This window comes from Python bivittatus, unplaced genomic scaffold (genome assembly GCF_059951505.1).
Source record: "Python bivittatus isolate LINGU-HERP-01145 unplaced genomic scaffold, Pbiv_v1 ctg000520_np1212, whole genome shotgun sequence".
Classification (NCBI taxonomy): domain Eukaryota; kingdom Metazoa; phylum Chordata; class Lepidosauria; order Squamata; family Pythonidae; genus Python; species Python bivittatus.
The window spans coordinates 2,130,100-2,142,936 of NW_028277080.1; the positions used below are offsets into that span (position 1 = coordinate 2,130,100).

A 12,837-nucleotide genomic window follows, 5' to 3' on the forward strand; every position below is an offset into this window, starting at 1 on the left:
TAGTCTTTGCATATAGCAAACAAAATTTCAATTCACACTTTTGTCTCCAGATACTGGACAGCATCTGATGTTTGACAAAGCAGTCTTGACAACGGCCACTTCTCCTTCAGCTTCAGCGGAGATTTCAAGTTGCTGGAGCTCCAGCCTCCTTCTCTGCACTGCATGACATGTCTGTGTCTGAAGACTCGCAGCAGCACAACTGCAGCCGCTACCAGCGAAGTGCACCCAGCCCTCTTACTCACTCTCCTAGTAGTAGGTGAGATTTTTGAGCCCTGCACCGCCCTCCTCTCTTTTGAACAAAAAGGGAAAGAGACCTTGACCCAAGCAGCCCCCTTGTGTGCTTTCTGCCTCTTCCATACTACTTTCCAAAGGCGACTGTTTGCTCTCATGAGGGCTCACTTCCCAGTCTTGGATGCTTTCTGCTCCTTTGCCTGCCACCCTTCCCATCCCCCTCCAACCCTCTTGAACATGGAAACGGGGAGGAGAGAGCTAAGCAGATCCTTTGCATCTCCTTGGTACCTGCATGCTTCTACCTCCTTGTCACTTTCACTTCTCTCCTTATCAATCAATGCCAAGAACCTCAAGCATAACTTCTGCCACTCTGCTAATTTCACTAGTGTGGGTAGCCATTCTGTGTGTTCTTTAGCTCATGTGAGAGGGTACCTTTTCCCTCCAACCCTTCTTGGCTTGCCTCAAACCAGGAAAAAAAAAAAAGTAACTATCTTTGTCTCCTACCTCCTCACCTGGTCCTGAGTTACACTGTTGCTCTTTTTCCATCTTTGGCTTTAACATACATTCAGTTTTATTTGTCCCTTCTCTTCCTTGAATGGTCTATTAAATTTACGTTTTACCGCATATCTGGATACAACCTGTGTTGTTGGTGTGCCGAAATTTGTTTTTCTAAAGCTGATCCTATGTGTGAGTGTCATCTTGTGGTCAAGTTATTCTCATCTTGCTTATTTGTGATTTAGGGCTGTAATTCTACAAATGCACTTGGTAATAAACCGGATTGCACTTATAAATTTTTCTTTCATGTAAATATATATATACCAAGATCAAGACATCAGTAACTTTAGATGCAGTTACTTCCATTCCTAAGGTCATTAATTTTGCAGGTTAATAGAGAAACTGAATATGACAAGACTATGCTCTGTGACTGACAGCATCAATGATGAAAATACAATAAAATCATACTGTAGTTGTGCATAAATTAATATATGAAAGCATTTGCATTCAAGTATAAAAATTGAAATAGACACAGCTCAGGCACATATTTTTAAAATATATTTTGTAAATAAACACTGACCACACTACTCAAGACTAACTCTTCCTAGGTTTGAATTTCCACCAGAGATTTCAAAACCATTTATTGTTTTGGTTCAGCTCCTTTAGTCTCCTTCAACATTTCTTGCCAATTTTTCTCCATTTCTTCCTTACAAGTGAGAAAGGCATCTTCCAGACGTCTCATTGAATTGGCCAAGTCTGGATTAGCTCGCATTACCACCATATCATAAGCCATCCAAGTAGCCTGCACTGAGACAATCCAACAGATAAATTCAGTAATTCAATGGATGAATTTGCATGGGATGAATGAGAAAGTAATAAAAAAATAATCAGTAACAGAACTGCCAATTCTTATTCCAAATATTTCTTCAAATATGGTATTTAAGGATTCAAGGCTTGCAAATACTTGTACTGTACTACAAAAACTAGTTTATTCATCCATTGTTTTCCATTTCATTAACCCTCAGGGTGGATCTGTGCCACTATTTTTAATTGGAATGGCTATAATTACAGGAGTCCTAGTTTTGAATATGTGTGCATTCCTGATTACTTTTGGCATGGACACTACGCTCTAATGTACAGAAATGTGATAAACACATTTGTTAAATAAATAATCACACAATGTAAGAACCCAGTTAGGCTATTAAAAACAGTAGTGTGAGTTGGAATGAGTCAGGAATTGGTCCATAAAAAGGGGGTTAAAATCTCTTCCATGAAATGTACTCCTGATGAAAACAATATGACCTTCGAGATATTTTTTTTTGCACAATCTGATTTACATTATCATACAGTAGTTGCTGCACAGTTAGAATCTCTAACTAAAGACACCAAATTTCTATTCGTGAAATGATGTTTTACTGAGAGCAAAAGCAATCAGTCACTCCAATTACAGGTAGTCCTTGCTTAATGACTGTCCTGTTTAGTGACTGTTCAAAATTGTGATGGCACTGGAAAAGTAACTTTACGACAGGTCTTCACACTTACGACCACTGCAGATCATGGTCACATGATCGGGATCTTGGCACATTGCAACCAGTGGGCATTTTCAACTGTTGCAGCATCCCACAGTTATGTGATCACAATTTGCACGCTTCACAGCCAGCTTCTGACAAGCAGAGCCAATGGAGAAGCTGGCAGTAAAACTGCAAGTCGCAATCACATGATGTCTCACTTAACGAATGCAGGTGATTCACTTAACTGCAGTGGAAGTGAGGTCATAAGTCTGTCACAGTCACATGGTTTCGCTTAATGACCATGTCACTTAGCAACAGAGTTGCCAGTCCCAGTTGTGGTTGTTAAGCAAGGACTACCAGTATCTGCATGTTAATAATTGCAAGTTATGACTAAAGTAACATAAAAATGTATGTTTTTTATTTTCAGAATGATCTGTAGTGTATCTCTGAATTTTCTTTCTTTTTGATCTCATTTACTGCTCCTCCATCAATATATGGTACCATTTTATATAAGATCTCATCTCTGCCTGCTACTCTATTCCATTTCTACTCATCTCCTCAAAGAAACTCAACCCACTGTTTTAGAGTCACTATTATAATTATTTAATTTAAATTAGTATGATTGTTCTAGTTAAGTAGATAAAGAATGCAGACTTATCCATTATTATTTGAGTGAGCCTGAACATTTTAACTAACATTTAAAAAGCACCATTTTAGTGTATATGATAATTAATGGAAAAATTTGTATGACATAACTTATCAATTAACTAATCAGTTTATTATTACTGGAGTTTTGAGTTGATATCAATCTATAAAGAATCGAGGTTTTTTTAAAAAACACATTAAGGTTTACAATAGTCCAGTATCCCTTCACAAACTGGAAAACCTGATCTGGAAAGGAGCATTTCAAAACAGACACATAATGGATTGAAGATATTTAATCTTTTTCCCCCACATATTCTCTGCCACTCTGACAACTATTCTCCCATATGGTTTTAAAGGCCCTTAATCCATATGCAACACTTCATGTGTCAGGAAAAGAAATCTGTCATGTTTAAGATAGTTAAAACAAGAAATTATATTCTTTACCAGTGTATTTATGGGTCTGCAAGGTTGCAGAATGGTGGCATCTCTTAAAAGGTATTTTAATTTAGTTCTTTTTTAAAACTAATATACTATTCTCCTGAAAAATGGAGAGACAAGTATTTAAATGAGCAATTTCTTCTGGAAAAAGCAGAGTAACAATTTTCATAAGAACAAGCCACACTTACAGTAGCTTAATTTCATAAAACCCTGATCTGCAGAAACAGAGCAACTTTTACACAAACTGTTCTAACATAAAAATCCATAGCTCTTAACTACATACATATCACCAGTGCTACCAAATGGGGATGCACATTCAACACACTATCAGATTTAACAAGTTACTAATAAGCATTGTTATGTGAATGCACATACACATCAACTGCAGTAATTTCTTCTTACTAGACTGAACTGACAATTTGTTAGCAATATATAAATACACTTCAGGAATATAGCCACACCTGATAATTTTTCCATGTCTTCCAGAAGTTTTTCCAAATCCCTATTTAGATCCTCAAGCATTTTTACCATGTTATCATAATTTCTTTCGCAGGGTTCACATTTAGCCATCTAATAGGAAAAAATGAAAATGAGATTAATGGTAATACACCTAATGCATACAATCGACTGTGATTATTTTAACAACTTTTTAATAATAACATGTATTTTAAGCATTTTATCAGGACAGAAAAGACTCCCAGAATAACTTACAAACAATAAATAAAAATAATTCTTGAGCACAGACCCAATCAGGTTTCAAAGGGAGCTTGGAACTGTTCCAGAGGTTTTGATACATGGCTTGGTTGAGACCTTGGTCACTGCTTGAGTAAGGCAGTGGTGGTGGCCTTCAAATAGATTGCACCTATGCAGACTTTCCCTGCGCACAGACTCCAGCCTGCTTCCTGGTTCTCTGGAGGATCTCTGGATGGTGAAGCAGCAGAAGAGATGCCTACAGCACCACTGGAGGAAAACTGGAAGAGAATCTGATCAGACACAGGCTAGAACTTTTGTTGACCCTGCCTTGTGGTGATAAAAGCAGGAAAATGTGCCCATTTTTCCACTCTGTGTACTCTGGATCTCATGTGGTAGCCCTGTTCAGAACACCTGGTCCCTACTTGGTGAGAAGGGGCTGGGACAGTACCTGCAGGTCTGCTGTAAGAATTATTCTCAGTACCTTGTGGATCAAATTGCTTGAATTTGCTCGGAGTTGGATTCCAGCTGGGCAAGTCCTATGGAGCTGACTGGGGCTTGGTCTTGTCATGTTATCTATGATGATTTTGATCCTGGTAGTCCTGAGGAAGTGAAGAGGGTCCCTGGTACTGTGAGTGCAGTACCTGTATTTTAGATCCAAGCCCTTCCTAGTTGGTCAAGGCCTCCAGGGAGGTAGCATGTGGGTGGATCCATGTGGTGATGAATGCTTTCTTGAGAGAAGGGGTGGTCCTGATGCCTGAAAGAGGTCCACTCCCTCCTCAAACAGAAACCATCACTGGATCCTACAAATCTGGACAATTTTCATCCAGTCTCCAACCTTTTCTGGGAAAGGTTGCTGAAAAGGCCCAAGCTCCAAAAGGTCCTGGAAGAAATGGATAATGTGGATCCTTTCCAGTTAGATTCCAGGCCAGGATACAGTACTGAGAAAGTTTTGGTCACACTTGTGAATGAACTTTGGTGGGCTGAGGATGGCAGTAGGACATCCATCCTAGCCTTCCTTAACCTCTCAGCAGCCTCCAATACCATCAACCATGGTATCCTTTTGGACAGACTTAATTGGGTTGGGTACTGGCCTGCAGTGGTGGTTCTTCTTCCTTCATGCCCAGTCCCAATCAGTGTTGTTGGAGGAAGAGCAGCCTACCCCTAGGCCCCTGCTTTTCAGGGTGCCACAGGGGTCTACCCTCTCCTTTTTAACATATAGATGAAGCCACTGAGAGAGATCATCCATTACTGTAGGGTATAGTATTACCACTACGCTGATGATACCCAATTTTACATCTCCACCCCAGTTGCTATCAAGTGAAGCTATCAAGCTTCTGTCCCAGTGTCTGGAGGCTATGGGAACTGGATGGGGAACAACAGGCTTCAGTTCAACCCTTCCAGAACTGAGTGGTTGTGGGTTTTGGATCCCACAGGAACTGGAAAGTTTTAATCCTTGCCTCGGGGGGGGGGGGGGGCTGCCCAATTCAGGTTTAGTTGGCAATGTGAGGGTTGTCCTGGATTCACAGTTCCTGTTGGAAGAGGACAAGGCAGCTGTGGCCAAAGGTGCCTTTGTGGAACTTTGTCTTGTCCACCAATTGTGCCTATTCCTGGAGCTGGGAGCCCTGCTCAGAGTCACTCATGCCTTAGTCACCTCCCAACTGGATTATTGCAATGCTTTTTACTTGGGGCTGTCCTTGAAGATGATTCAGAAACTTCACTGGTCCAGAATGTAGCACTGCAGATAGTTCCTCATCACGCCCACGTGACACCTTGACTCCATGATCTGCACTGGCTCCCAATAGGCTTTTGGGTGTAATTCTAGGTTCTTGTTATCACCTATAAAGAACTACATGGCATAGGAGCAGGTTATTTATAGGATTGCCTGCTCCCTAGGTTATCTGCCTATCTCACACCCTCCAACTGGGAGAGTATACTCCAGGTCTCCTCACTGAGACAATGCCACCTTATGGGACCTCAAAGGCATGCCTTCTCAGTGGCAGCCCCTACTTTTTGGAATAATCTGCCCCAATATACAATTGGCCCTGACCCTGCAGGCCTTTAGAAAGGCAGTTAAGATGTGGCTCTTTCCTGAGGCCTTTGGGTCTGGATGAGTACACTATAGTTCCAATTGTTAGCTGCAGTTCATTTTAATCCAGTTGCCATTTTATAGCTTTAGCTGGTTTTTAAAGTATTGTGTTTCTCTTTTTTTGGATTTGTATTTCTAGTTGACTTTTATACACTGCCCAGAGTCACTTTGTTGAGTTGCGTGGCCATATAAATCTTATAAATAAATAAATAGTCTAACCCCTTGTTCATGGAACAACCGATTGGTTCAAAATAGGGAAAGGTGTACGACAAGGCTGTATACTGTCACCCTGCTTATTTAACCTATATGCAGAGTACATCATGAGAAATGCCAGGCTGGAAGAATCACAAGCCGGAATTAAGATTGCAGGGAGAATCATCAACAACCTCAGATATGCGGACGATACCACCCTAATGGCAGAAAGTGAAGAAGAACTAAAGAGCCTCTTGATGAGGGTGAAAGAGGAGAGTGCAAAAGCTGGCTTGAAACTCAACATTAAAAAAACTAAGATCATGGCATCTGGACCCATCAATTCCTGGCAAATAGAAGGGGTAGAAATGGAAGCAGTAACAGACTTCATTTATTTGGGCTCCAAGATCACCGCAGACGGAGACTGCAGCCATGAAATTAAAAGACGCTTGCTCCTTGGGAGGAAAGCTATGGCAAGCCTAGATAGCATATTAAAAAGCAGAGACGTCACCTTGCCGACAAAGATCCGCATAGTCAAAGCTATGGTTTTTCCAGTAGTAATGTATGGCTGTGAGAGCTGGACCATAAAAAAGGCCGAGCGCTGAAGAATTGATGCCTTTGAACTGTGGTGCTGGAGAAGACTCTTGAGAGTCCCCTGGACTGCTAGGAGGTCAAACCAGTCAATCTTAAAGGAAATCAACCCTGATTGCTCATTGGAAGGATCGATAATGAAGCTCAAGCTCAGATATTTTGGCCACCTAATGCGAAGAGAGATCTCTTTGGAGAAGACCCTGATGCTGGGAAAGATTGAAGGCAAAAGGAGAAGAGGACGGCAGAGGATGAGATGGTTAGATAGCATCACTGAAGCAATGAGCATGAAACTGAGCAAACTCAGGGAGGCAGTGAAGGACAGGAAGGCCTGGCGCAATATGGTTCATGGGGTCACGAAGAGTCGGACACGACTTAACGACTAAACAACAACAAAAACCCCTTGTCCAATGCAGAAATCAGTTACTATAGTATTACTGATAATTCACCACGTGGCCTCTGTTTAAATACTTCCAAAGAAGGAGAGTTCAGCATCATTGCTGAACAACTCTTACTATTCAGAAATATTTCCTAATGATCAACCAAAATCTGCTGTCTTATTATACCCACTGTTTTTTGTCCTGTCTCCTGGAAGAACTCTAAATAATTCTGTACATTTTCTACATGACACTTCTCCTTTAGAGAATAATGAATCAATTTAGGAGCTCTGTTTTTCCCCATCATTTATTTCTATCCTACTGTTTTCTCTAAGAAACAGGCTCACCCTTTCTTTTTCTTTCTTTTACTAAAGACATAGCCCCAAAAGCCATTTTTGTTGCTTCTAGCTTCTATTGTGAGCCTTAGTTCCTTTTTGCAGATATAAGATACTTGCTGATAAGGTTTCTTGGTGATTATATCCCTTTTTCTATACCTGTTCCTTTTAACATCTTGCTCAATTTGCCTCCTCTCTGTTCTGCCTCTTCCTTCTCCTCAGTTGAATTCCTCTGCCAAATATTTGATATGTAGGATAACCTTAATCTTTCCCAGTGTGAATGTTTTTTTTAATTCAGCACACAGAAATTGTTTTCATCCACATTCTTATCCAAAAATTTAAATAATGTTACTTATATTGAAGTCTAGTGAATCCCTTAACTTTATTTTAAAATAAGTTACTCTTTTAATTGATCTAAATGTATCTTTGTTGAATAATCATTAATTTATTGGACAAATAAAACAGGAGATTTAGGAATTTTAATTTCAAGGTGGAAAACAAATAGGGCATGACCCCTGCAGGTCACAAGAGAAGATGTCTCCATCTCCACATTTCTTTAGAAGTAGCATGTGAGGCTGCTAAAGAATTTATTTAGAGCTGCATTATTACACACAGTTCCTGATTCTGAAGTAAAAGCTGTTCTGTCAAATGGTAGTGGTTGGTGGAATAAGCAAGACAAAGTCATAGATAGAAGGGATATTTATAAGCAGAAGAAAAGGAGCAAGGATAGTCAAAGATTAGAATCAGAATCAGAATACTTTAATGGCCAAGTATAAAATATATACAAGGAATTTATCTTCGGTGAAAAAACAAACAGCAAGAGCAACAGTGCGTTTGGATAACAGCAGAAAGAAGGTATGATAGATTACTCCGTAAGTCCAACAGTAAAGGCAGAACCATGCAATTAAAAGAGCAGGCATAAACATAATGGGGGAAAGTTTCTGCAGCAAGTTTTGACTGGGGACACCAATAATTAGTTTCATATCTTGATTCCTAGATCACAAACAATCACTTATGAAGTGTCACCTTCTTTAATTTTGTATCACAATGTATAGCTCCCACCCCGGCCCTATTTAAACAAGCCTTAAAAGCCTGACTCTTCTCTTGGATTAGAGTGAGTAACAGACTGTTGTGCAGTGTTTCAGTTTATTATATGGTTGTAGATTTCTCCAGATTTTTCTTTTTAGGTTATGTACATGTTTTTATTGTAAATAAACCATTTTGCAAGCCACCTAAAGCTGTGACTGATTGGGGTGCCCTATAAATGTTACAAATAAATAAATGTCAAGGATTTTTTGACACCTCTTTTTCTTTTTGATATTAGAAGCTGTCATATTTAACTATCAGAAATTCTGAAAATATTAAGTATTAAACTAAGAGTAGACCATAAATTATTGCTATATAAGGATCACATTTTGTTTTTATATATGTTTAGTAACTGTTCTATATAGTAATTGTTTTATGTAACTGAATTCTTATTTATTGTTTAATGAGTTGTAAGCCACCCAGAATCCCCTATTAGGGGGAGATGGGTGGGGGATAAATTTAATACACGTACACACACACCAGAAATTCTATTTTAATTTTAAAATGGCATGAGTAGCATCCACTCCACATGCAGCCCCAGCATTTCTACAATTTTGATCCATTTGAGAGGTTGGTGGTAGTTTGGAGGATAGTTGCAGTTCACTTCTCAGAAACTTCCTAAAAAGGCCACCCAAACCATCTCAGGCTAAAGAAGGCTAAAAGGAGGGCTTTGCTACTGGAAGGCTAAACCTGCAAGTTAGCAAAGATGCTACTTCAAACACTTCAGTGAACTAAGACAGGGGTCCCCAACTCTTCAGTTCATCAACCGCCAAACATTTATTATATGAAAACAATTTAATAAATATTACTTTAACTAATAGTACTACAAATAATAGTAATAATATTGACCTTTGGATAGTCCCATCAACCTTAGGGGTCGATACCACTTTGGGGAACCCTGATGTAAGAGTTATTCCCATTACCAAGTTATAGAGCTATCCATATGTTTTTAAATCAGCAGAAAACTGTATCAGGATGAAATCTGCCACCCCGTTACCCTCTGTCTATTACATCTTCCCCAAGTCATTGCAGCAAATACCAGATTTACACATTTTAGGGGTGTCCTTGAATAATATTAGAATAAAGGAGGAAATAATACTACAGTACTGGTACAGCTAATGATGATTTATGCCTGTCTCACAGATAGAGGGACGAGATAAAGCTAAAGTCATGGAAATGAGGTAGAAAAAAATATGTTGGCACTGCATATTTGTACCTTGTTGGGATGTAAGTCTGGACATGACCTAAGTTCTGGCAGTTCAGTTACTCTTTGGTAGGAATTCATCACACAGGGGTAATATTAAAGACTAAAGACATCTCTCTTTTGTTGAGTGGCAAAATATTTTCTGCACTAGCATCCTAGATCTTGTTCTTATTCTCTCATTGTGAATACAAATACTTTTGTACATTACTGTCTGAATACTGTCAATAAATATTCCAAACATGGAAAGATTTGTAAATAATTTGTAAATTATGGAATCCTTGGTGCTCAGCCTGAGCACTGATGAAGTTACCTAGTCAGGTAATGAAACATCTGCAAACAACCAAGCTCAGAGAATACCAAGGATTCCACAGTTCGACCCTGAGCTACATTTATTCTCTTCTACTGGAATTTGTAAATTGCTCCTCTAAAGCAATTGGGGAAAATAATACACAGCTGAATGCCCTTCACAACTGAAGGAGTACAGACTTTTTGGTTTCAAGGCTGAGGCTTGAGAAACCATAGTATTATAAATCTGTGTTGTTGTGTTATAAAAGGCATCAGAGCTTAGAAATGTTTTTGACACATGTAGCTTATCACACATGTATCAATTAATTTGAAATACTTAGGTTCTAACCTCATTGAAAACTGTAATAAAAATGTCATTTAAACCTATTTATTGGACTTGATTAGATTGCAGATTGGAGGTATGTTAAATGAAATATTCTTTTTTGGGTTTACTGTGCAAAATGCAATTTTAATGCATAATTCATAAAAGCATAATTATTTATAATGCTAGATAAGCTACTTTAAATTAAGCAATCTAATTTTTAAGCCAAAATCTGAACGTGGGCCATTCTCTATTCCAGTTAGTTGGAATTTGGCTGTGGCTTTATTTCATAAAAATTGTTCATGATGCCATAACAGTTTTGGATTATGTTTAGTGTATTTAAGCAGAGGGATATTGAACATGATATCCTAGACTGCAAATGAAATTTAGTATATGATTGAGCTACCTAAGCAGACCTTCTCAATAGCTTTCAAAATGGATAACTGCTCTCTGCTAAATGATTCTCACGTTTCTTCCAACTCCATGATTTTGATATGTATCATACACATTGTATTTTGCAGTGTTTTGCTTGTATTACATGCAATACAAATATACAAGCAAAATACAAAAACAAATTATCTAAACAAAGCTAATGTATTTCTGCAATATAATCCTACCTATATACTAATATATTTATAATGGATTTAATGGATTTTTATTAAGCTTGCATGTAATACAGTATAGCCACCTGGATCTTAATGTTTAGTCAGAAGTCTATGGTATTTCATTCAAGAGAGCTTACATCCAAAGAAAGTTACACTTAACCCTGAGCTACACATATTCTCTTCTGTTGAAAGTTACACTTAAGATTGCTGTAATGCAGTTTAAGATTTTTTTTTACTTCAGTGGTATTTACTTCTCCACAGTTAGAAACCTAGAAGCAAGTAAATTCAAACCAATTAAGTAGGACCTCAATACAAATACACAACAGGAAATTCACTCCACCGAACTCAGTTCCACATAAATCTATGTCGGATTGGGGTATAAATTAAACCAGGTCATTATTATTTCCCATCCACATGAACGATAACATTATTTTTGTAGAGAAGGGCTTTTAAAGAAGACTATGTGATAAACTGCTCCCCACCCTGTGACTGGGGAAGACTCATTTAATCTGGTTTATTCCACTTGTTATTTTTTTTACAATACATTTCACTAGGGTATGTGTGTGTGTGTGTGTGTGTATTTATATCCTTTTATATAAATATAAATATAAAATATTTATGTATATCTATAGGTGTGTGTGTGTGTGTGTGTGTGTGAAAGGATATAAATATTTTAGATAAAATATGATCGCCAGGTTTGTCGCTGAGTGGAGCCAAGAAACGTGAATTTCACCTGAGCTCTCCACTCCTCTCCTCTCCTCACCTACCGCTAAACGAATTAGTACCTGGCTAGAAAGCGGGGACACGCGGGACTTCGAAAATACCTGCAAAAAAGCTTTTTTGCCCTCTTGGGTAGCTCCGAAGGAGGACGGCTGTGGTCCCCAGAATCCCCTTCTCCTGCTCCCAAGAATAACGACCTTTGCAGAGGGAAACGGTCAGGGCTGCATTAAACTTAACAGGGCAGGGAGGAGGAGACAATCCGGCCTCCCCTCAGCCGCCCTCCGATCAGCGGACTCCCTCCACTGCCTCCCGCCCCGGTTTCCCCAAACCTCATCTTCCCTCAAACGACTTCTCCTAACTGCCTGTCTGCCTGCCCGCTGGCTCCCCTCCGCGACCAGTCTGAGCTTCCCTTGGGCCGCCAAAACCAGCCGTCCTGGGCCGACCTACCTTCTCACCCGCCATCCCCCCTTCCCCGGGGCCGCTGTGGCTGCGGCTGAACCAGCGGCGGCGAGGGAACCTCCGCTCCGTCGCCTCGCCCGAGAAGGAAGAACGCCGCGCGGCCGGAGCGAGGGACGCCCCCGCGCGCCCTTTTCCTCGGCTGCGCCGGAGCGAAGGTCCCTGGGCGCTTGCGCTCGCTTCTTGTCCCAGCGCCTTTCATCGGAAGCGTGGTGTTAAGGGCGATCACAAAGTTCACCGACTTTCCATGTACAGTAGGAGGAGGTAAAAGCAATTTAATCCGGAATCCGTTGATCCCCTTTCTGCAAGGATAAAATGCTTTTAAGTCGGAAAAAGTGCTGCCAGACTCCTAATTTCCGGCCACCATACTCTACCACGGTTGTCCTTCTACAGTGTTTAAATCAGATTGTATATTTTTCCCTTCGTCCACACATCCTACTTTTATGTTTACAAGTAGATGTGTTGCTAGATGCTTGAAATATTTAGAATGCAACCCCCATAGCGCATAAATCCGCATGAAATTACATCAATATGGGAACTTGGAGATCATTAATATGATTTGAAGTTTACA

At 39.7% G+C, this 12,837-nt stretch overlaps 1 protein-coding gene across 2 annotated transcripts; it reads right to left on the reverse strand.

Moving 5' to 3' along the window:
- Window positions 1-1,132: 1,132 nt before the first annotated feature.
- SYCE3 (synaptonemal complex central element protein 3) lies at window positions 1,133-12,418 on the reverse strand. Of its 2 annotated transcripts, none has more exons than XM_025173437.2 (3): window positions 11,915-12,059; window positions 3,782-3,890; window positions 1,133-1,533 (listed from the first exon to the last, which is right to left on the reverse strand). In XM_025173437.2, exons 2-3 carry the CDS (start codon window positions 3,888-3,890, stop codon window positions 1,367-1,369), a joined length of 276 nt encoding a protein of 91 aa, XP_025029205.1. In that variant the 5' UTR covers window positions 11,915-12,059; the 3' UTR covers window positions 1,133-1,366. The 2 variants fall into 2 exon arrangements, with proteins under 2 accessions (XP_025029205.1, XP_025029204.1); XM_025173436.2 differs by lacking the exon at window positions 11,915-12,059 and adding an exon at window positions 12,258-12,418 and having other exon boundaries at window positions 1,142-1,533.
- Window positions 12,419-12,837: the final 419 nt, after the last annotated feature.

Excerpts from the sequence above, each read along its gene's own strand:
- SYCE3 (XM_025173436.2), bottom strand. Across the intron at positions 1,534-3,781 it reads AGACATGGAAAAATTATCAG|TGCAGGCTACTTGGATGGCT; the intron begins GTGTGGCTATAT and ends GGATTGTCTCAG.